At 44.2% G+C, this 23,891-nt stretch overlaps 1 protein-coding gene across 3 annotated transcripts in view; it reads left to right on the forward strand.

The window, feature by feature from the left end:
• Positions 1-7,516: 7,516 nt before the first annotated feature.
• LOC139278741 (receptor-interacting serine/threonine-protein kinase 2) overlaps positions 7,517-23,891 on the forward strand; it is a 72,678-nt gene continuing 56,303 nt past the window's right edge. For 2 of the 3 annotated variants that reach the window (XM_070897833.1, XM_070897834.1), the window contains exons 1-5: positions 7,517-7,603; positions 10,125-10,286; positions 13,865-14,018; positions 15,962-16,117; positions 17,917-18,065. In XM_070897833.1, coding sequence (XP_070753934.1) covers positions 10,135-10,286; positions 13,865-14,018; positions 15,962-16,117; positions 17,917-18,065 — 611 coding nt within the window. In that variant the 5' untranslated portion in view covers positions 7,517-7,603; positions 10,125-10,134. Of the gene's footprint in view, positions 7,604-10,124; positions 10,287-13,864; positions 14,019-15,948; positions 16,118-17,916; positions 18,066-23,891 lie in introns of those variants that run through there. The other variant, XM_070897835.1, reaches the window with a different exon arrangement.

Here is a 23,891-nt window from a genome sequence, read left to right on the forward strand (position 1 = left end):
TAGTAGTGAGGTTGGGGACAGCATCAAACAAGAAATTAGGGATGCGTGCAATAAAAGTACAGCAGTTATCATGGGCGACTTTAATCTACATATTGATTGGGCTAACCAAACTGGTAGCAATGCGGTGGAGGAGGATTTCCTGGAGTGCATTAGGGATGGTTTTCTAGACCAGTATGTCGAGGAGCCAACTAGAGGGCTGGCCATCCTAGATTGGGTAATATGTTATGAGAAAGGACTAATTAGTAATCTTGTTGTGCAAGGCCCCTTGAGGAAGAGTGACCATAATATGGTAGAATTCTTTATTAAGATGGAGAGTGACACAGTTAATTCAGAGACTAGGGTCCTGAACTTAAGGAAAGATAACTTTGATGGTATGAGATGTGAATTGGCTAGAATAGACTGGCGAGTGATACTTAAAGGGTTGACGGTGGATAGGCAATGGCAAACATTCAAAGATCACATGGATGAACTTCAACAATTGTACATCCCTGTCTGGAGTAAAAATAAAATGGGGAAGGTGGCTCAACTTTGGCTAAGAATGGAAATTAAGGATAGTGTTAAATCCAAGGAAGAGGCATATAAATTGGTCAGAAAAAGCAGCAAACCTGAGGACTGGGAGAATTTTATAATACAGCAGATAAGGACAAAGGGTTTAATTAGGAGGGGGAAATAGAGTATGAGAGGAAGCTTGCTGGGAACATAAAAACTGACTGCAAAAGCTTCGATAGATATGTGAAGAGAAAAAGATTAGTGAAAACAAACGTAGGTCCCTTGCAGTCAGAATCAAGTGAATCTATAATGGGGTTCAAAGAAATGGCGGACCAGTTAAACAAATACTTTGGTTCTATCTTCACGAAGGAAGATACAAATAACCTTCCGGAAATACTAGGGGACCGAGGGTCTAGTGAGAAGGAGGAACTGAAGGAAATCCTTATTAGGCAGGAAATTGTGTTAGGGAAATTGATGGGATTGAAGGCCGATAAATCCACGGGGCCTGATAGTCTGCATCCCAGAGTGCTTAAGGAAGTAGCCCTAGAAATAGTGGTCATTGGTGATCATTTTACAACAGTCTATCGACTCTGGATCAGTTCCTATGGACTGGAGAGCAGCTAATGTAACACCACTTTTTAAGAAAGGAGGGAGAGAGAAAACAGGTAATTATAGACCAGTTAGCCTGACATCAGTCGTGGGGAAAATGTTGGAATCAATTATTAAAGATGAAATAGCAGCGCATTTGGAAAGCAGGGATGGGATTGGTCCAAGTCAGGATTTATGAAAGAGAAATCCTGCTTGACAAATGTTCAAGAATTTTTTGAGGATGTAACTGGTAGAGTGGACAAGAGAGAACCAGTGGATGCCGTGTATTTGGACTTTCAAAAGGCTTTTGACAAGGTCCCGCACAAGAGATTGGTGTGCAAAATTAAAGCACATGATATTGGGGTAATGTACTGATGTGGATAGAGAACTGATTGGCAAACAGGAAGCAGAGAGTCCGGATAAACGGGTCCTTTTCAGAATGGCAGGCAGTGACTAGTGGGGTGCCGCAGGGCTCAGTGCTGGGACCCCAGCTATTTACAATATACATTAATGATTTAGATGAAGGAATTGAGTGTAATATCTCCAAGTTAGCAGATGACACTAAGCTGGTGGTGTGAGCTGTAAGGAGGATGCTAAGAGGCTGCAGGGTGATTTGGACAATTTAGGTGAGTGGGCAAACGCATGGCAGATGCAATATAATGTGGATAAATGTGAAGTTATCCACTTTGGTGGCAAAAAGACGAAGGCAGAATATTATCTGAATGGCGGCAGATTAAGAAAAGGGGAGGTGCAACGAGACCTGGATGTCATGGTACATCAATCATTGAAAGTTGGCATGCAGGTACAGCAGGCCAGTGAAGAAGGCAAATGGTATGCTAGCCTTCATAGCTACAGGATTTGAGTATAGGAGTAGGGAGGTCTTACTGCAGTTGTACAGGGCCTTAGTGAGGCCTCACCTGAAATATTGTGTTCAGTTTTGATCTCCTAACCTGAGGAAGGACGTTCTTGCTATTGAGGGAGTGCAGCGAAGGTTCACCAGACTGATTCCCAGGATGGCAGGACTGACATATGAGGAGAGACTGGATCGACTGGACCTCTATTTACTGGAGTTTAGAAGGATGAGAGGGGATCTCATAGAAACATATAAAATTCTGACGGGACTGGACAGGTTAGATGCAGGAAGAATGTTCCCAATGTTGGGGATGTCCAGAACCAGGGGACATAGTCTAAGGATAAGGGGTAAACCATTTAGGACTGAGATGAGGAGAAACTTCTTCACTCAGAGAGTTGTTAACCTGTGGAATTCCCTACCGCAGAGAGTTGTTGATGCCAGTTCATTGGATATATTCAAGAGGGAGTTAGATATGGCTCTTATGGCTAAAGGAATGAAGGAGTATGGAGAGAAAGCAGGAAAGGGGTACTGAGGTAAATGATCAGCCATGATCTTAATGAATGGTGGTGCAGGCTCGAAGAACCGAATGGCCTACTCCTGCATCTATTTTTTATGTTTCTATGTTTCTATGTGCCTTCAGCTGCCAAGGCCCTAAGTTCTGGAATTCCGTCCCTAAACCTCTCCGCTCTTCTTTAAGACGCTCCTTGAAACCTCCCTCTTTGACCAAGCTTTTGGCTCTTCAAATTTTGTTTTATAACGCTCCTGTGAAGCACCTTGGGACATTTTACTACATTAAAGGCGCTATATAAATACAAGTTGTTGTTGCTGTTGCATAGCTGTGTGAATAAGTTTGTGTGCATGCACATATACATATATATGCATAGAAGGAGGCCATTCGGCCCATCGTGCCTGTGCCGGTTCTTTGGTAGAGCTGTCAAATTAATCTCACTCCCCTGCTCTTTCCCCATAGCCCTGTAAATTTTTGCCCTTCAAGTATTTATCCAATTCTCTTATGCACAGATACATGCACTGAGTCATGAATCAGGGTTAAAAGTTGAATGGAAATGTTGAGATATTGCACAGTACTTGAGTAATTTTATCTGTGGTTGCTGTTGAGGTCAGATGGTTGCTACATATTCAAAATAAACCATGTGATCACATTGTTACTAAAATGTCCTTTGATTTAAGGAATTGGGTTGACACTGCCCATACACATTTTAAACTGGCTGCAAATGAAAAACAATTCCAATATAATGTGATGGACATCGACCTTTCTACCAAAAGTGTACCATCAATATTTGTACTAAAACTGCACAATGCTGCTCCCAAGATATATTGGGGCTAAAATGGCCTCCCACTCAAAACGGGGCGCACGAACCCCATTTCTACTGTTGTTACTGCCGCGGTGTTTGAGGTGGCCTCTTGAGCGATATTCCGCCCAACATCAGTATCAACATCAAGCATTCTCAGGTCAGGTATAGCACAACTGAATGTATAGTAATGCTCCCTCTACTCTGTCCCAACCAGAGCAAGATTACGAATTCTTGGGTCCCTGGGCACGAAGAACATCAGTGCTCATTGCTCCCCTCACACAACCGCCAGCTCCGATCCAATAAAACACAAATGTGTAGTAAAATACACACTACATTAATAATACAGTGTTGTTTTGTTTTCATTTCCCACACCAACCATCCTCAGGCCTGTCTGAGTGAAATTGCCAATTTGTGCTGCATTAAGGACAATATTGTGCTATAGGCAGTTGGGGCAGGACTGAGACTGCCCACATTAATTTCTATTAGGATCTATGCACTCAGAAATCATCTTGTCAGTCTGGGTTAGTTTTCAACCCAACTCTCAGAGGCAACGTAGTGGTTATGTTACTGGACTAGCATTATTACTGGTGCAAGGAGCAGGCTGGTGCCTACAAGCACCATCGGAGCAGGCTGGGGAGCGGAAGGAGCAGCGTGGTGGTATACCACTCCAGGGAGCAGCACGTGCTGGAGCAGGAGAGCAATGGCAGTGAAGAGGGATGTCACCAACATGATCGGGGCCCATGAGAAGCATGCGTTCGGGGCCCGGAAGAGGCGAGGGCCCAGGGGCAGAACAGGTCAGCCCACACTGTGGTATGTGTGTGCACTAGGTCCGTGCAGCACAGCTGGTCTCCAGTCGTCTTGTAATCCTTGTCACTGGACCAAGACCTAGCTCTATCAAGCCTGTGTGGTGCCTGTGTGCAACGCCACCACATGTTAAAAAAATCCATGCACAGGCATCTTCCACCTTTCAAGATTTAGTTCGGGACCTGGAATATTAGGTCCTTCATTGAAATACCTGTGAACATTTAGACATAGAAGCACTAAGTATATTCAAAAGGAGTTAGATGTAGTCCTTACTACTTACTAAAAAAGGGGGGCAGACAAAAGGCAGGTAACTAGGCCGGTTGGTTTAACATCTGTAGTGGGGAAAATGCTTGAAGTATCATTAAGGAAGAAATAGCGGGACATCTAGATAGGAATAGTGCAATCAAGCAGACGCAACATGGATTCATGAAGGGGAAATCATGTTTAACTAATTTACTGGAATTCTTTGAGGATATAACGAGCATGGTGGACAGGCCTACTCCTGTTCCTAATTCTTATGTTCTTATGTTTATGTCCTACTAGGGGTTCAAGGGGTATGGCGAGAAAGCAGGAATGGGGTACTGAAGTTGCATGTTCAGCCATGAACTCATTGAATGGCGGTGTAGGCTCGAAGGGCCGAATGGCCTACCCCTGCACCTATTTTCTATGTTTCTATGTTTCTATCCTCAATTCGAGGGACTGCCTATGTGATGATGATGATGATGAGTAATTGTCCAGTGGATGTGAGTTCAAATCCCACCACAGTAGCTGGGGAATTTAAATTCTGTTAATTAAATAAATCTGGAATAAAAGGCTAGTATCAGTAATGGTAACCATGAAACTATCGGATTGTCATAAAAACCCATCTGGTTCACTAATGGCCTTTAGGGAAGGAAATCTGCTGCCCTTACCTAGTCTGGCCTTTTTGTGACTCCAGACTCACAGCAATGTGATTGATTCTTAACTGCCCTCTGAAATGCCCTAGCAAGCCACTCACTTGTAGCAAACCGCTACAAAAATCTATAAGAATAAAGCCGGATGGACCACCTGACATTGACCAGGGCACCAGCTGCGGACATGATAACAGCACGCCCAGCCCAGTCAAATTCTGTCATACTCACAGAATCATACAATTCAGCCAATGTCTCAGACTCCTCCATCGCCATCCCTGGATATATCCTATCCCACCAGTGGGGATGTTTGCTGATGACTGCACAGTGTTCAGTTCCTCAGGTAATGAAGAAGTCCATTCGTGCATGCAGCAAGACATGAATTACATTCAGATTTGGGCTGATAAGTGGCAAGTAATACTCGCGCCACGCAAGTGTTAGGCAATGACTATCTCCAACAAGCGAGAGTCTAAACACCACCCCTTGACATTCAACAGCATTACCATCGCCGAATCCCCCACCATCAGCATTCTGGGGGTCACCATTGACCATAAACTTAACTGGACCAGCCACATAAATACTGTGTCAACAAGAGCAGGTCAGAGGCTGGGTATTCTGTGGCGAGTGTCGCACCTCCTGACTTTTCACCATCTACAAGTCATAAGTCAGGAGTATGATGGAATACTCCCTGGACAAGTGCAACTCCAACAACACTCAAGAAGCTCAACACCATCCCGAACAAGGCAGCCCGCTTGATTGGCATCCCATCCATCACCTTAAATATTCACTCCCTCCACCACCAGCGCACCATGGCTGCAGTGTGTACCATCTACAAGATGCACTGCAGCAACTCTCCAAGGCTTCTTCAATAGCACCTTCCAAACCCGCAACCTCTACCAAGAAGGACAAGGGCAGCGGGCACATGCGAACACTATTACCTCCAAGTTCACTTCCTAATCACACACCATCCTGACTTGGAAATATATCACCATTCCTTCATCATCGCTGGGTCAAAATCCTGGAACTCCCTCCCTAACAGCACTACGGGAGTACCTTCACCACATGGACTGCAGCGGTTTAAGGCGACGGCTCCCCACCACCTTCTTCAAGGGCAATTAGGGATGGGCAATAAATGCTGACCTTGCCAGCGACGTCCACACCCCAGGAACAAATAAAAAACACAGTGAAAGCCCAGTGTCTAAACCACTGCACCACCTAGTTTCCCCCTGCCCCTCACTCACCATGAATTTATATATTTAAAAAAAAACATCTTTTGAGCAGAACTAATACTTAGTACCTTCTTAATGCAATCAACATTTATATGGTCTCTGATCATGCCTGATTGGAATTTATATTGGAACTTGCCTGGACCCTGCATGGGACTGCATCTGTCTGGCACTTTGCCTTGAAACCTGCTGATAAGTCATGGGAGAGCCTGGTAATGTTCCAAAATCTCAGGTCTCAATGGCCCCTGCTGTGAGGGTCTGATAATGTTCTGTCCTCAGAATTTGGACCATTAGGAGTCTAGTAATGTTTTATTGCCTCGGAATTCAGCGGACCATATTAGGAGTATCTGGAAGTGATTTGTTACCTCAAAACTCACTGCCCAATGCTGCAATCGGTGATCCAACATAACCACTCCCCCGCCTCATAAATATCAGAAATGCTGTAATATTAATACCCTTCAACTAACTGATATCAACAAAAAACCTCAATAGGTCAGTCCCCATCAATACACTTTATTTTTGCTCTCTCATATATATCTTAAAATAGTTGTGCCCTGATAAATCCCGAGATTTACACTCAATAAGTTAACCGAATGAAACTACCTCCATAAATAATGTTCACTCTGCTAAGTCTATTCCACCCTAAAGTCTCCTGGTCACAGTCTTTCAATAAGCTGACTGAGTCAACTGCATTCCTAACATTTAAATTGAGCGAATTAGCTCAATGTTTTACTGCACTATTAACTTTAAACTACTAAAAATAACATTTTAAATAGAAGTAAAAAATATACAGTTCTTCCATTCCTATTTTCCCTATACTCTCCATCCCACTTTAATTTAACTTTTTTTCTACTTTGAGCGAGATATCTATTTTTCTCTAACCTATTTCTATTTACCTATTTGTTTGGCTTCCGCTGTCTATTATGGGGATGGGAGCAATTCTGGAAAAATGAACTTTTCTTTAGCTAAATGCTGGCTTTTAAAGAATCAGAGGGATGCTTAATTGGGTTTCTCATGTTCCAATGTGAGTTTCCTTATTCATGCTTCTCTCCTACAGTGAGAGACAATTAAGGTAATTTGTGAGGAACTTGTGCAGACATTTCTACATTGAAATTCCCCTCATATTTACCAAAGTTCCTGAAAATCTAAGAGCCGTCAACAGTCATTGTCTTTGGTGCTCAGTAGCTATGTACATAGATTTACAGTTTGGCCCGGTTCCAGCTTGCAAAGAATTTCATGACTTGTAGTGTACTGAGGGGAATTCAAGCAGCCTCAGCCAACAGCCAATCACAGCCATATCGTCTGACTCACAGTCAGCACGTAGTCCTGCAGTCAAATCTTTCAACTTGTTTCAGTTTAACCAGCAGGAGAGGGCTCGGGGAGAAGGACATTGTGAAGATTGCATTCTCTAATCTGAGTCTACTTCCACTGAAGTACCAGGTATGTGAAAAGTCAGGGGGAAGGACCCTTAACCAGCTCTTTCTACGGTGGGCAATGGCTTTTTGTTCTCGTAAAACATGCCACGGGTAGAATAGTTAGTTGGAATAACAGGCATATTGCTGTTCTGTGCAGTGTAAGCATTCAACAACAAACCACAAGAATGAATGATTTCAACTTAACTATAAATTCAGCCTTTGATCATAGCCTGTGTCTGTGTGTGTATATACTCCCTATGCATATGTACACATTAAGTGCAGTCTACAGACATAAATGATGCTGTGCATTTAACTTTACTTCCAATACTGATTAGAATTCAGCTCAACCAGGCAAGAGTAAGAGTTCTAAGTAAAATAGAGTTTGCCACGAGGTATAATTTCACAATACAAATCTATTAATCATTTGGGATTAAATGGCACTAATGGAGTAATTCCACAATTTCATGCTCACAGCAGGGAAACTGCACTCACAAAGAGCATGGGTTGGAAATGGGACTGCACCATTATAGTACCAGTTCTCCGACTGTGCTCCCTGCAGGCATAGCTCACCACCGCTGGATTGCAGAATTACTGCTAAAGTTAACAAACTTACTTAGGGAAGGCAGCAAATGTGAGAAATGGAAATGCAATAATAGGTAATCTTCTTTATTCTGTAACTAACTCCGGGCACTTAGAAAATAATATTACGATTGGGCAGAATCAACACAGATTTATCAAAGTGAAATCATGCGTGACGAATCTGTTAAGAGTTTTTTGATGTTGTAACTCGCAGAAAAGATAAGGGAGAACCAGTAAATGTGGTGCATTTGGATTTACAGAAGGCATTCAATAAGACTATTAAACAAAATTAGGGCTCATGGGATTGAGCATGGATTGAGCATTGGTTAACGGACAGAAAACAGAGAGTAAGAATAAACGGGTCATTTTCGGGTGGGAAGACTGTAACTAGTGGGGTGCCGCAAGGATCAGTGCTTGGGCCCCAGCTATTCACAATCTACATCAATGATTTGATGAGGGAACCAAATGTAATGTATCCAAGTTTGCTGATGATACAAAGCTAGGTGGGAATGTAAGCTGTGAGGAGGATGCAAAGAGGCTTCAAGGGGATATAGACAGGCTAAGTGAGTGGGCAAGAACATGGCAAATGGAATATAATGTGAAGTTATCCACTTTGGTAAGAAAAATAGAAAAGCAGAGTATTTTTTAAATGGTGAGAAATTGGGAAATGTTGGTGTTCAGAGGGACCTGGGTATCCTTGTACACGAATCACTGAAAGTTAACATGCAGGTACAGCAAGCAATTAATAAAGCCTATGGTATGTTGGCCTTTATTACAAAAGGTTTTGAGTATAAGTGTAAAAACGTCTTACTGCAATTATATAGACCGCACCTGGAGTATTGTGTACAGTTTTGGTCTCCTTACCTAAGGAATGATATGCTTGTCATAGAGGGAGTGCAACAAAAGTTCACCAGACTGATTTCTGGGATGGGGAGATTGTCCTATGAGGAGAGATTGAGTAGATTAGGCCTAAATTCTCTAGAGTTTAGAAGAATGAGAATTGATCTCATTGAAACATACAAAATTCTTACAGGGCTTGACAGAGTAGATGCAGGGAGGATGTTTCCTCTGGCTGAGGAGTCTAGAACCAGGGGTCACAGTCTCAGAATAAGGGGTCGGCCATTTAGGACAGAGATGAGGAGAAATTTCTTCACTCAGAGGTGGTAAATCTTTGGAATTCTCTACCCCGGAGGGCTGCGGAGGCTCAGTCGTTGATTATATTTAAGACAGAAATCGATAGATATTTGGATATTAAGGGAATGAAGGGATATGGGGATAGTGCAGGAAAGTGGAAAGTAGAAGTGTGGAGACGTACACCTCGGTCATGAGTGAGCAACAGTAGATGGTGTTGACAGGGGCAGTGGTGGAGACTCCTCACCAGAAAGCGCAGGACTCTCCAAGCTCTGCTCAGCTGCATGCAGATGCTGAGCCTCAGGGGCCATCGAGAAAGAGGGTGATCCTGGAGGGGCAGCAAGAAATGCAGGAGACCTGGCAGGTTTTGCAGCCGCGATGTCTGCAAATGTGCAGAGAATGGAGGATAGATTTAAGCTGAGTTGAGATACCCTCCACTCTCCGATAGCCTGCTGACACCCACTGTCCAGGCTCACACATGGAGAACAAGCACATGTGTGAGGTGCAAGAGGACTGCTGGCCCCCATGGAACTGTAACTTAGCATCTAATCTGTCTACACCTGGTTTGGATGTGCTCAACTCCAACACTAAGTGAGAAAGTATGCCAACAACTTTAGGTTAGCAGGGAACAAAATTGAGATGTTTTACTACATTAAAGGAGCTATGTGAATGCAAGTTGTTGTTGTTGAAATGCATGTTGTTGAAAGATTATAAGAATGATAAAAAGGGAGATGCTCAAACACTCCGAGAGGCAGTCTCTCTCTCTCTCTCTCTCCCCTCCCTACCCCCTTCCCTACATTCTGAATGTCTTAGTCACTCTCACTATTTGACTTTAGGTCTTTTCCAATGTCGGCTCTACACTCTGTATCCATTATCTCACAAGGAGATTTAGAGAATTTTGCCCTGCTTCAGACAAGAGCTGGACTGATGATAAAGGCACGACACAGACATAAAAACGTTGATGTGTCTGTCAATCTCATGACCAACCTACAAGACAGGTAACTATTACTGCAATATTTTATGGGGGAATACTTTGGAGAGTGCTGGTTATCAAATAATTGGTCCCAGTTCTAGAGTGGGGTTGCTCTGAGGGCTTACCAGACAGCAAGGAGCGAGTTTTGTGGCACTGTGCTTGCCAACCTGTAATTTTCTGCCATCTCACTTTGAGCGATGAAGTGGAAAACCTCGGACCTTGCTTCGACTGAAAGGACTTGCCATCAGTAGACTGATGAACATCTTCGGAGGGAACAAAATTCTAGTCTCAGTACAGTTCCAGGATACCACTAGAATTTGTCCATAACCAGTTGTACAGTTAAAAGCTCGAGAAGTATAGCATCACATCAGGTATCACATCACAGCAAAAATCTACAACCACACCACCCCGACACAGCCGCACATATATATGATCCCTACCAAACCCATAAATCAATGCCACAGAAATACCTTACTGCATACAACACAAAGCTCAACTTCCACACAAGAAGCACAACATGAGAGACACATATTCATATGCTCCACCCTCATTCTCTCTCCCAATGGTAGACACACACAGTGCATTCACAGCTTTTATTAAGGATGTACAGTACAGCTCTGTAACCAGTGCAAAAATGCCAGTCAGACCGGCACTGAAAATCAGAATAACATCAACCAGACACAATCTCATGCACTTCTAGCACCTGGTTACAGAATAAAACAAGAAATAGGAGAAGGAGTAGGCCATTCGGCCCTTCGAGCCTGCTCCGCCATTCAATAAGATCATGGCAGATCTTCTACCTCAACTCCACTTTCCTGCACTATCCCCATATCCCTTGATTGCCTGAATATCCAAAAATCTATCGATATCTGTCTTGAATATACTCAATGACTGAGCCTCCACAACCCTCCGGGGTAGAGAATTCCAAAGATTTACCACCCTCTGAATGAAGAAATTTCTCCTCATCTCAGTCCTAAATGGCCAACCCCTTATTCTGAGACTGTGACCCCTGGTTCTAGACTCCTCGCTACATCTACCCTGTCAGGCCCTGTAAGAATTTTGTATGTTTCAATAAGACCAACTCTCATTCTTCTAAACTCTAGAGAATTTAGGCCTAGTCTACTCAATCTCTCCTCATAGGACAATCCCCCCATCTCAGTCTGATGAATCTTTGTTACACTCTCTCAATGTCCTTCCTTAGGTAAGGAGACCAAAACTGTACACAATACTCCAGGTGTGATCTCACCAGGGCCCTATATAATTGCAGTAAGACGTCTTTACCCTTATACTCAAATCCTCTTGTAATAAAGGCCAACATACCATTTGCTTTATTAATTGCTTGCTGTACCTGCATGTTAACTTTCAGTGATTCGTGTACAAGGACATCCAGGTCCCTCTGAACACCAACATTTCCCAATCTCTCACCATTTAAAAAATACTCTGCATTTCTAATTTTCCTACCAAAGTGGATAACTTCACATTTCTCCACATTATATTCCATTTGTCATGATCTTGCCCATTCACTTAGCCTGTCTATATCCCCTTGAAGTCACTTTGCATCCTCCTCACAACTTACATTCCCACCTAGCTTTGTATCACCAGCAAACTTTTATTACATTTGGTCCCCTCATCCAAATCATTGATATAGATTGTGAATAGCTGGGGCCCAAGCACTGATCCTTGCGACACCCCACTAGTTACAATCTTCCAACCCGATAACATTGACAAAAGTCCGGTGGAAGGTTATGATGCAAAAAGATCCATAAGTGGGCAAGAGAGAAAATGTAGTATAACTTACCAATGTATTTTCACTCTGCCCAGAGCTAGAGTCAGCAATCCCAGCTGGAAAGGCTACGATGATAGAGAGACAAATAGAAATGTCCCGCAATTGCAGCTGTGGAAGTTGGGGAGAGAGAGAGCGAGAAAGAGAGAGAGAGGGGCTGGGAGGGAGAGAGAGAGAGAGAGAGAGAGAGAGAGAGAGAGACTGGGGGGGAAGAGAGAGACTGAGGACGGAGAGAGAGAGAGACTGGGGGAGAGAGGGGAGAGAGAGACGAGGGAGAGAGACTTGGGGAGAGGGGGGAGAGAGAGAGAGAAACTGTGGGGAGGGGGGTAGAGAGAGACTGAGGGGGCGAGAGAGAGAGACTGGGGGGAGAAAGAGAGAGACGGAGGAGAGAGAGAGACTGGGGGGGAGAGAGAGAGGCTGGGAGGGGGAGAGAGACTGGGGGAGTGGGGGGGAAGAGAGACCGGTGGGGGAGAGAGAGACTGTGGAAAGGAAAGAGAGAGAGACTGGGGGGGGGGGGGAGAAGAGAGAGACTGGGGAGAAAGAGACTGTGGGGGAGAAAGTGAATGGGAGGTGGAGAGAGAGACTGGGAGGGAGTGACTGGGGCGGGGAGGAGGGAAAGAGAGACTGTTGGGGGAGAGAGAGACTGGGGGGGCGAGGGAGAAAATGGGGGGAGAGATAGGCTGGGGGGAGAGAGAGGCTGGGGGGAGAGAGAGACTGGGGGAGAGAGAGAAAGACTGGGGGGAAGAGAGAGAGGCTGGGGGGGGAGCGGAGAGACTGCGGCGGGGGGGAGAGAGAGAGACTGGGGCGAGAGAGACTCGGGAGAGAGAGAGAGCGAACGAGAGACTGGGGAGAGAGAACGAGAGGCTGGGGGAGGGAAGAGAGGCTGGGGGTGGAGAAAGAGGCGGTGTGAGTCAGAGATGGGCTGGGGGGGGGAGAGAGAGAGACACGGGTGGGGGGAAATGGATCATGTTCTTCCAATCCCCTACAAGGGACATCGTTGGAATGGATGAGATCCAGAAATCACGATACTCACTATTCACTTCATACCCAATAAACCTGTTAATAATCCATACACAATGCCTGCCCCATCTATAGCGGGGTGGCGGGGGGGGAGGCATGTACTTGAACTGGGGTAAGGTACCGGCTGAGGGAGGGATGTACTTGGACTGGGGTAAGGCGCTTCGGTTGGGGGAGGGATGTACTTGGACTGGAGTAAGGCACTTCGGCTCGGGGAGAGATGTACTTGGACTGGGGTAAGGCACTTCTGCTGGCCCTTGCTGGCTTCTGGGGAGCTCTGTCCTCTGTCGCTTCAGGAAGTCAAAGTGGATGGAGTTACAATTTGCAAAGTCAGTGAGACCTTGGCACAGGCGGTTCCAGTTAAACATTCCTGTGAAACTTCAGGGTGTGGCTTATCCTCCAAGGGGACCAATCAGAAACAAAGAGTGGAGCATGTTGGCCAATTTTGCAGTACAAGTAAGCGCATCCTATTTCCATCTGATTATTACATGCCCGCCCATATAAATACATATATATATATATTGCCAGCTGTCCCTTCCTTCAAGGCACTGGAAGGATGTAAAAATGTGAGACCACATTCCCAACTCATTTCCTGCTACTACCCACCCCCAGTTCCATTGAAAATGTGAAGTTTGCCCAACTGTACTGTCTAGCACTAACACGTTGTGACCTCACCAAGCCCTCTGTAGTAGAGTGTGAGTCAGTGACTTTGGAATAGCAGCTTTTGGACTGAGTTGAATAATTTGTTGTAGCAAGTTGTAATGGATTGGGAATGTGCTGACCTTTTCTTTTACTCTGCATAGAAGTTTCACCGAGCTTCTGAGTGATGTTGCAAGTACAGGATGTATCCGGTCTGCACGAGTCCTTCCACTAATGGGAGTATATTTCTGTCCTCAATTCCTTGGCGTCGTTAGTGAGTGGATGTATAATGGATCACTGTGGTCTCTGATACATGAGGTTGGTACAGCATGTTGTGCTGGTTCTTCATCAAGAATCCAATGCTTCACAGCTTTTTGTAGTATTTTATGAATACTATCTTTTGGGGTAAATGTTTTTTGGGGACATTAGTGCTGGGAATGGAACAATTTCCACTTCCTGGCCGAGCTATTTCTCGGTATAAGGACTATTTTAGTGGGGTCAGCAGCATGGATGCAGACGGAGGTATTGTTTTGCTAAGAGCTATCTATCCAGTGTACTTTAGTCCTTCAAATAATGTTGCCACCAAAGACTGCTGCAAAATGAAGGCATCATGGCTGCTTTCTGGATAATGGCTACTGATAGGCAGAATGATGTTTCTAGAGTCAGCTACCTCCTGAACGGTGATTGTTTATGTAAGTTGTGGGGTTAATATGAAAAGTACAGATGCACACATGAGTTTCATCTAAAACATCCTGCACTCATGCGTACTCAACTACCCCATGAAAGCACTATGCCCTGTCCATCTGATGCATTTTTTCCACAGGAGAAGTGAAGAAGAAGGTGTTGCCCTTGCAGACATAGTACTTTTGACATGCTTGATATAAGTGTATGGTGAAGACTGCTTATTGTGGCATGTCCTCTGTGGTGGATTGAAAGAATGTAGCCTTCCCTTCTATGGGAATAACTGTCCCTGACCCAAAATGTTGGTTGCAGGTTATGCTGCACCAGATAGTCCAACTTTTCCGCACTCTTGTGAAGCGATGCCAGATTTCCTCTGACATGTCTAGATTGGTCTGAAGGAGTGCATAAATATGGATCCTGGGTAGTGTTGGGTGCAGACCAAATTACTCAGGTGTGCACCTATATCTGTGGAGCCCTCATGAATTGCTCTTCCTCACATAAATCATGCAGTATGTTTGGAACTCCATAAGCAATACCCATCCTCACCACTTAATATGCTATGATTTAAATGCCAGTGGCAAGCAAATACAATGAAGGAAAGCATTGGCAGGAAAAAACACCAAAATGGTAGACTGTAAGACAATGAATTAATATATGTTGCAAAATGTAGCTGAAAATGTAAAAAAAATCCAATAAAAATTCTTATTATGAGCTTAAACTGTAATTTCCCTCTATGAAGCCTATTAGAGCAGGCTAAATCTGTGACTCCTATGTGGCCTGGTAATATGGGTGAGGTGCAATCTGTGGATTGAGCCATGCCCAAATTTAGAAGAATGAAAAGAATTTGCATTTATAGAGCGCCTTTCATGACTACTGGACGTCCCAAAGCACTTTACAGCCAATGAAGTACGTTTTTGAAGTGTAGTCACTGTTGTAATGTAGGAAACATGGCAGCCAATTTCCGCACAGCAAGGTCCCACAAATAGCAATGTGATAATGACTAGATAATCTATTTTTGTGATGTTGATTGAGGGATAAATATTGGCTAGGACACCGGAGATAACTCCCCTGCTCTTCTTCAAAATAGTGTCTTAGGATCTTTTAAGTCCACTTGAGAATGCAGACAGGGCCTTGGTTTAACGTTTCATCCTAAAGACAGCACCTCCAACAGTGCAGCACTCCCTCAGTACTGCACTGGAGTGTCAGCCTAGATTTTTGTGCTCAAGTTCCTGAGTAGGACTTGAACCACAGCCTTCTGACTCAAAGGCGAGTGTGCTACCCACTTAGCCACAGCTGACACAGCTTTGGGCCTGATTTTGATCATTAAAATATTTAAATGAAGCCCGTGCATGACAATAACACTCACTCATTTTCTAGCTCCATATTTCCTTTTGGAATATTGGGCATCTTGCAATCTTCCAACTCACACCTGCCACCAGCAAGGCTCTGTACCACTGGGGGGAGCTTGGAAAATTGGGGTTTACATCTCAAGCCTACATTTACAGTATATTTCTAGAACAAATTAATGTTAATAATTTTACTAATACAGTAAAGTAAATGTTACTAGTAATTATTTGCAGGTTGACCTCTACCCCAATGTACCAGTCCCTCTCAGAGTGAGAATTCTATTGGATGTTGCTGAGGGGATGAGCTGCCTCCATGGGATGGAACCTCCTGTTCTTCACCAGACATTGAAGTCTAGCAACGTACTACTTGACAAAGATTACAGAGCCAAGGTCAGTAATTGCAGCAATATTGACAGGGGAAACTGAATTGGTGCACACTGTACGAATGTCAAACAGGAACAAATATTGTTCATGAGGTTAAGCAAGATTAGAAGTAAAATACAGATTAATTCTTGCTATAAATTGTAGATATAATGGGCCCAAGTTTCCACATGATTTGCGCCTGATTTTTAGGAGCAACTGGTGGAGAACGGACTATCTTAGAAATCGCAATTCTCCACATTTTCTTTTCTGCAGTTCTAGTCAGGTAGAACAGTTCTACTTTGAAAATAATTTTTTCTTCAAAAGGGGGCGTGTCCGGCCACTGATGCCTGATTTGAAAGTTTCCACAGTGAAAACGTACTCCAAACTAAAGTAGAATGGAGCAAGTGAAGATTTTTGTAGAACTGAAAAAACCTGTTCAGCACATTAAGAAATCAGGCGCAGGTTACAAATTAGGCGTCCAGAACGAGGGGGGGGGGGGAAAGGGTAGTCATTAAATTCTATAATAAATCCTTATTTATACTTATACAAATATTATACAAATAAATCCAACCTGAATAAACATTTATAAGCAAAGAAAAGATTAAATAAACCATCTTCCTACCTGTGCTTCAGCCAGGGAGAATTCTGCAGCCGTTCGTGCCGCTGAGCGGGAGGGGGGGGAGAAAGCCATTCGTGCCGCTGAGCGGGAGGGGGGGGCAGAGAAAGCCGCTCGTGCCGCTGAGCGGGAGGGGGCGGGGGAGGAGAAAGCGGTTTGTTGTTGTGGAGGGGAGGGAGGGGAAGGAGACAGCGGTTTGTTGCCGTGGAGAGAGGGGAGGAAGGGGAAGGAGACAGCAGCTTGTTGCCGTGGAGGGAGGGGAAGGAGGGGAAGGAGATAGCGGCTTCTTGCCGTGGAGGGGAGGGGAGGGAGGGGAAGGAGACAGCGGCTTGTTGCCGTGGGGGGGAGGGGAGGAAGGGGAAGGAGACAGCGGCTTGTTGCCGTGGAGGGAGGGGAGGGAGGGGAAGGAGACAGCAGCTTGTTGCCGTGGAGGGAGGGGAAGGAGGGGAAGGAGATAGCGGCTTCTTGCCGTGGAGGGGAGGGGAGGGAGGGGAAGGAGACAGCGGCTTGTTGCCGTGGGGGGGAGGGGAGGAAGGGGAAGGAGACAGCGGCTTGTTGCCGTGGAGGGAGGGGAGGGAGGGAGGGGAAGGAGACAGCGGCTTGTTGCCGTGGAGGGAGGGGAGGGAGGGGAAGGAGACAGCGGCTTGTTGCCGTGGAGGGAGGGGAGGGAGGGGAAGGAGACAGCAGCTTGTTGCCGCGCAGGGGAGGGGAGGGAAAGGAGAGAGCCGTTTGTTGCCGCGGAGGGGAGGGAGGGGAAGGAGACAGTGAGAAGGGTAGCCTCAGTGCTGATGTGCTGATGGCAATGTGATTTTATTAAAAAATGTTCAAAAATTAAACAGCTACAAAGAACTACAAAAATGGCCGAGTGCCAATGTTTTTTTTCACACTGAGCATGCGCGAACACTCCTACGCGCACGCGCAGCGTTGCCAGCAGGAAAAAAACTAATTTAAATAGTACCCGCCCCCTTCCACTTACAAAATCGGCGCGAGTGTAGGCTCTGCCCCCCTGGGCGCCGTGCCAAACAGACAAGGAGCTGCAAAGCGCTCGAGAATAGCGCGTTTTTTTTCTGGTGCCGTTTTAGGGGCGAAAAACGGGCGCCCAGCTCGGAGGGGCGCCTGTTTTTTTATCCTGTGGAAACTTGGGCCCATAGCCTCGGGATAAAAATGTTACACTTACTGGATGATCAATTGAATAACTTGTTTGCCACAGGTGTCAGATTACAGTATGTGTAAATGGAGGAAAATGGCTAAAGCATCAGCCCCACTGTCTTGTGTTGAACCCTGTAACGAAGATATTGTATATATGTCACCAGAACAGCTTCAAGGAAAGCCACCATCCACAAAGGGGGATGTATACAGGTGAGCATCTTTGAACGCTTCAGATTGATATTAATACTTGTAGGTAGCAACAACTCTTAGTACAATGCTCTTTCTCAGTCACACCACACCATACCCCAAAACAGCTGAAATTTACAGAGACCACGTCGATATGTAGATGGAATAACTGGCCTATTTAATGGAGTGTTTGATGGTATTGCACAGAAGGATTCTTGGCTCTGTGTCACACAGCAAGGTGTCATAGAAACATAGAAAATAGGTGCAGGAGCAGGCCATTCAGCCCTTCTAGCCTGCACCGCCATTCAATGAATTCATGGCTGAACATGAAACTTCAGTACCCCATTCCTGCTTTCTCGCCATACCCCTTGATCCCCCGAGTAGTAAGGACTTCATCTAACTCCCTTTTGAATATATTTAGTGAATTGGCCCCAACCACTTTCTGTGGCAGAGAATTCCACAGGTTCACCACTCTCTGGGTGAAGAAGTCTCTCCTCATCTTGGTCCTAAATGGCTTACCCCTTATCCTTAGACTGTGACCCCTGGTTCTGGACTTCCCCAACATTGGGAACATTCTTCCTGCATCTAACCTGTCTAAACCCGTCAGGATTTTAAACGTTTCTATGAGGTCCCCTCTCATTCTTCTGAACTCCAGTGAATACAAGCCCAGTTGATCCAGTCTTTCTTGATAGGTCAGTCCCACCATCCCGGGAATCAGTCTGGTGAATCTTCGCTGCACTCCCTCAATAGCAAGAATGTCCTTCCTCAAGTTAGGAGACCAAAATTGTACACAATACTCCAGGTGTGGCCTCACCAAGGCCCTGTACAACTGTAGCAACACCTCCCTGCCCCTGTACTCAAATCCCCTCGCTATGAAGGCCAACATGCCATTTTCTTTCTTAACCGCCTGCTGTACCTGCATGCCAACCTTCAATGACTGATGTACCATGACACCCAGGTCTCGTTGCACCTTCCCTTTTCCTAATCTGTCACCATTCAGATAATAGTCTGTCTCTCTGTTTTTACCACCAAAGTGGATAACCTCACATTTATCCACATTATACTTCATCTGCCATGCATTTGTCTGATCGGGTATCACAGACCTCTGCACTCTTTTTATAATGACCTCCTCATCTTGGGCTCAATTTACCCCAGTGATTTGCGGCGTTTTTTTGGAGCAGGCTGCTCTTTTTGGCCTAAGTTGAAAAACCATAGTTTCCCCAATCAATTTGTACCAGTGTAACTCAGTTAGTTACGATTTTTTTAGGTCAGTTTTTTTTTCAGCCAAAGGGGGCGTAACCAGCCACATACAACAATTCTGGCCATTTAGGGAAGTTTGGCCAGCTGAGAGTTACTCCAGTTGTGCTTAGGCCAGCGTATGTGGCCTCTGCAGAAAAACCTTCCCAGAGTTAAGGAAATCGGCACAGTGAGGAGAGAGGAGAGAGGAGAGAGGAGAGAAGAGAGAGGAGAGAGAGAGATAAATAAGCGTTAAAAGTAATAACGTTTATTTTTTCTATTAAAAATATTACACCTACTTTTACCATGGGTAAGAGTTTGAAGGACATTTGCTGGGCAAAAGTTGGGCAAATAGCCCAAATCTCCGTCAGCGACGGACCTTCTTCCGGGGATGCGTGCGATCTGTGAAAAGATATTTTGACAGATCGAAAGTGCCGGGTTCAGGGGCATGTGCTTTGCATGCCTAAACCTGGAATTTGCAGGGCCTTTTTGGGATCATAAGCACCCGGTGAGGCTGGAATTTCAGGGCCTATATGGCTAGAGTTAAGAAATAATAGAGGTGCAATTACACTAATAGATGTATTCTATAGACCACCAAATAGTAGGAAAGATATGGAAGAGCAAATTTGCAGAGAAATTAGAGAGAGGTGCAAGAACTATAGAGTAGTGATAATGGGGGACTTCAACTATCCTAATATAGACTGTGACAGTAATAGTGTAAAGGGCAGAGAAGGAAAACTTTCTTGATCAGTACGTTTCCGGCTCGACGAGGGAGGAGGCATTGCTAGATCTGATTCTGGGGAATGAGGTAGATCAAGGGGAGCAAGTGTCAGTAGGTGAACATTTATGGAACAGTGATCATACTATCATAATATTTAGATTAGCTATGGAAAAGGACAGGGAGCAATCTAGGATAAAAATGTTCAACTGGGGGAAAGCCAATTTCAGTGCGATGAGAACGAATCTGGCCCGGATAAACTGGAATCAAAAATTGTCAGGCAAAACTGTAATGGAACAATGGGCTGCTTTTAAAGAGAAAATAGTTCAGGTACAGTCGAGGTACATTCCCACTAGGGGGAAAGGTAGGGCAACTAAAGTAAGAGCTCCCTGGATGACAAAACAGATAGAGAATATGATGAAGCAGAAAAAGAGCACTTATGACAGATGTTAGGTTGCAAATATATCTGAGAATCAGGCTAAAATATAGAAAGTTCAGAGAAGAAGTGAAAAAGAAAATAAGAGGGGAAAATTTGGTGTATTTGGATTTCCAGAAGGCATTCGATAAGGTGCCACATAATAGGTTACTGCACAAAATAAGAACTCATAGGGTTGGGGGTAATATATTAGCATGGATAGAGGATTGGCTAATTAACAGAAAACAGAGAGTTGGGATAAATGGGTAATTTTCCAGTTGGAAAACGGTAACTAGTGGGGTGCAACAGGGATCAGTGCTGGGGCCTCAACTATTTACAATCTATGTTAATGACTTGGATGAAAGGACCAAGTGTAATGTAGCCAAGTTTGCTGATTAAAACAAAGATGGGTGGGAAAGCAAATTGTGAGGAGGACACAAAGAATCTGCAAAGGAATATCGACAAGCTAAGTGAGTGGGCAAACATTTGGCAGATGGAGTATAATGTGAGAAAGTGTGAGGTTATCCATTTTGGCAGGAAAAATAAAAAAGCAAATTATTAATTAAATGGGGAGAAATTACAAAATGCTATGGTACAGAGGGACCTGGGGGTCCTTGTGCATGAAACACAAAAAGTGAGTATGCAGGTACAGCAAGTAATCAGGAAGGCAAATGGAATGTTGGCCTTTATTGCAAGGGGGTGGAGTATAAAAGCAAAGAAGTCCTGCTACAACTGTACAGGTATTGGTGAGGCCACACCTGGAGTACTGCGTACAGTTTTGGACTCTTTATTTAAGGAAGGATATACTTGCATTGGAGGCAGTTCAGAGAAGGTTCACTAAGTTGATTCCTGAGATGAAGGAATTGAATTACGAGAAAAGGTTGAGCAGGTTGGGCCGATAACTCATTGGAGTTTAGAAGAATGAGAGGTGATCTTATTGAAACATATAAGATAATGGGGGGGCTCAACAAGGTAGATGCAGAGAGGATGTTTCCACTCTTGGGGGAATCTAGAACTAGGGGGCATAGTTTTAGAATAAGGGGTCGCCCATTTAGAACTGAGATGAGGAGGAATTTCTTTTCCCAGAGGGTTGTAAATCTGTGGAATTCTTTGCCCCAGAGAGCTGTGGAGACTGGGTCTTGAATATGTTTAAGATGGAGATAGACAGATTTTTGAACGATGAATGAAGGAATATGGGGAGTGGGCAGAGAAGTGGAGCTGAGCCCAAGATCAGATCAGCCAAATGGCCTACTCCTGCTCCTATTTCTTATGTTCTTATGTTCAAGAAGAGGGTATGAGAATAGAACGGTAGCCAACATAAAAGGTAATACAAAAGTTTTCTGTTAGCACATAAATAGTACAAGGATAGTAAAAGGAAGGGTGGGGAAGATTAGGGACCAAGAAGAAGACCTACATGTGGAGGCAGAGGGTATCGTTAAGGTACTAAATGAATACTTTGTATCTGTCTTCACCAAGGAAGAAGATGCTGCTGTAGACATAGTGAAGGAGGTGGTAGTAGAGACCCTTGATTGGATAAAAGTTGATAAAGAGTTATTAGAAAGGCTGGCTGTACTTAAAGTATATAAATCATCAGGAGCAGATGGGATGCATCCTCGGATGCTGAGGGAATTGAGGGCGGAAATCACGGAGGTATTGGCCACAATCTTCCAATCCTCCTTAGATACAGAGGTGGTGCCAGAGGACTGGAGAATTGCAAATGTTACATCTTTGTTCAAAAAAAAAGTGTAAAGATAAACCCAGCAACTATCGGCCAGTCAGTTTAACCTTGATAGTCGGGTAGCATTTAGAAACAGTAATCAGGGACAACAATAACAGTCACTTGGATAGGAGTGGATTAATTAAGGAAACCAGCATGGATTTATTAAAGGCAAATTGTGTTTAACTAACTTGATCGAGTTTTTTGATGAGGTAACAGAGAGGGTTGATGAGGGTAATGTGGTTGACATAGTGTAAATTTCCAAAAGGCGTTCGACAAAATGCGACATAATAGGCTTGCCAGCAAAGTTGAAGCCCATGGAATAAAAGGGACAGTGGATACGAAATTGGCTAAGTGACAGGAAACAGAGAGTAGTGGTGAACAGTTGTTTTTCGGACTGGAGGAAGGTATACAATGGTTTTCCCCAGGGGTCGGTTCTGGGACCACTGCTTTTCTTGATATATATAGTAATGACTTGGATGTGAGTGTACAGGGCACTTTCAAAATTTGCAGATGTCATAAAACTTGGAAACATAGTTAGCAGTGAGGAGGTTAGTGATAGACTTCAAGAGGATACAGACAGGCTAGTGACATGGACGAACACATGGCAGACGAAATTTAATGCAGAAAAGTGTGAAATGACACATTTTGGTAGAAAGACTGAGGAGAGGAAATAAAAACTAAAGGGTAAAATCCTAAAGTGGGTGCATACACAGAGATATATGTGCACAAATCATTGACAGTGGCAGGGCAGGTTTAGAATTCAGTTAAAAAGACTTATGGGATCCTGGACTTCATAAATAGAGGTAGAGAGTACAAAAGTGTGGAAATTATGATGAACCTTTATAAAAAAACTGGTTCGGCCCCAACTGGAGTATTGTGTCCAATTCTGGGCACCATATTTTAGGAAGGATGTGAAGGCCTTAGAGAAGTGCAGAAAAGATTTACAAGAATGATTCCAGGAATGAGGGACTTCAGTTACGTTGATAGACTGGAGAAGCTGGGGTTGTTCTTCTTGGAGCAGAGAAGATTGAGAGGAGATTTGATAGAGGTGTTCAAAATCATGGGGGGAGAATAGATAGAAAAAAACTGTTCCCATTGGCAGTAGGGTCGAGAACCAGAGGGTGACGTAAGAAAAAACTTTTTTACGCAGCTAGTGGTTAAGTATCTGAAGGGAAAAAAATTGCAGGGCTACAGGGAAAGGTCAGGGCAGTGGGACTAGCTGAGAGTTGGCACGGGCTCGACGCTTCTTCCGTGTTGTAACCATTCTATGATTATATGACTGGTGAGGACCACACAGAATAATTTAATTCTCCTGATTTCACCATTTGGATTTAATAATATTTTCTGTACATTTTTTGTTTAAAAATCTGTTTGGGTGGGCCACCCCTCCCTGAAATTCTAGTGGTGTCTCTCTCCTTTAAGGGGAAGCACTTTTGGCAGAGTCCATTAGAAATTAGGACCCTTTCATGTCCATTGGCCACTGCAAAATGGAATTTTTGTACCATATGTGTTCTCTGAAGTTTCAGTGAATAAGTGTTGAGTTTGTGTGCTCTTGACTTTGAAAAAGCTAGAGTTTAGCAGTAGTTGGCCATAATTTCTTTTCCTAAAAAGAACCCCTTCATTGTGCATATTTAATATTTCTAGTTCCAATATGCGTGACCTTATATTTCTAAACATTAAAATCCATCTGTAGAACTCAGTAGAGAAATAAAAAGTTAAAATTCCCCACATGTGCTGCTTAAAACATTTTTCTCTGACAGT

Source organism: Pristiophorus japonicus, chromosome 13 (assembly GCF_044704955.1).
Source record: "Pristiophorus japonicus isolate sPriJap1 chromosome 13, sPriJap1.hap1, whole genome shotgun sequence".
Lineage (NCBI taxonomy): Eukaryota > Metazoa > Chordata > Chondrichthyes > Pristiophoridae > Pristiophorus > Pristiophorus japonicus.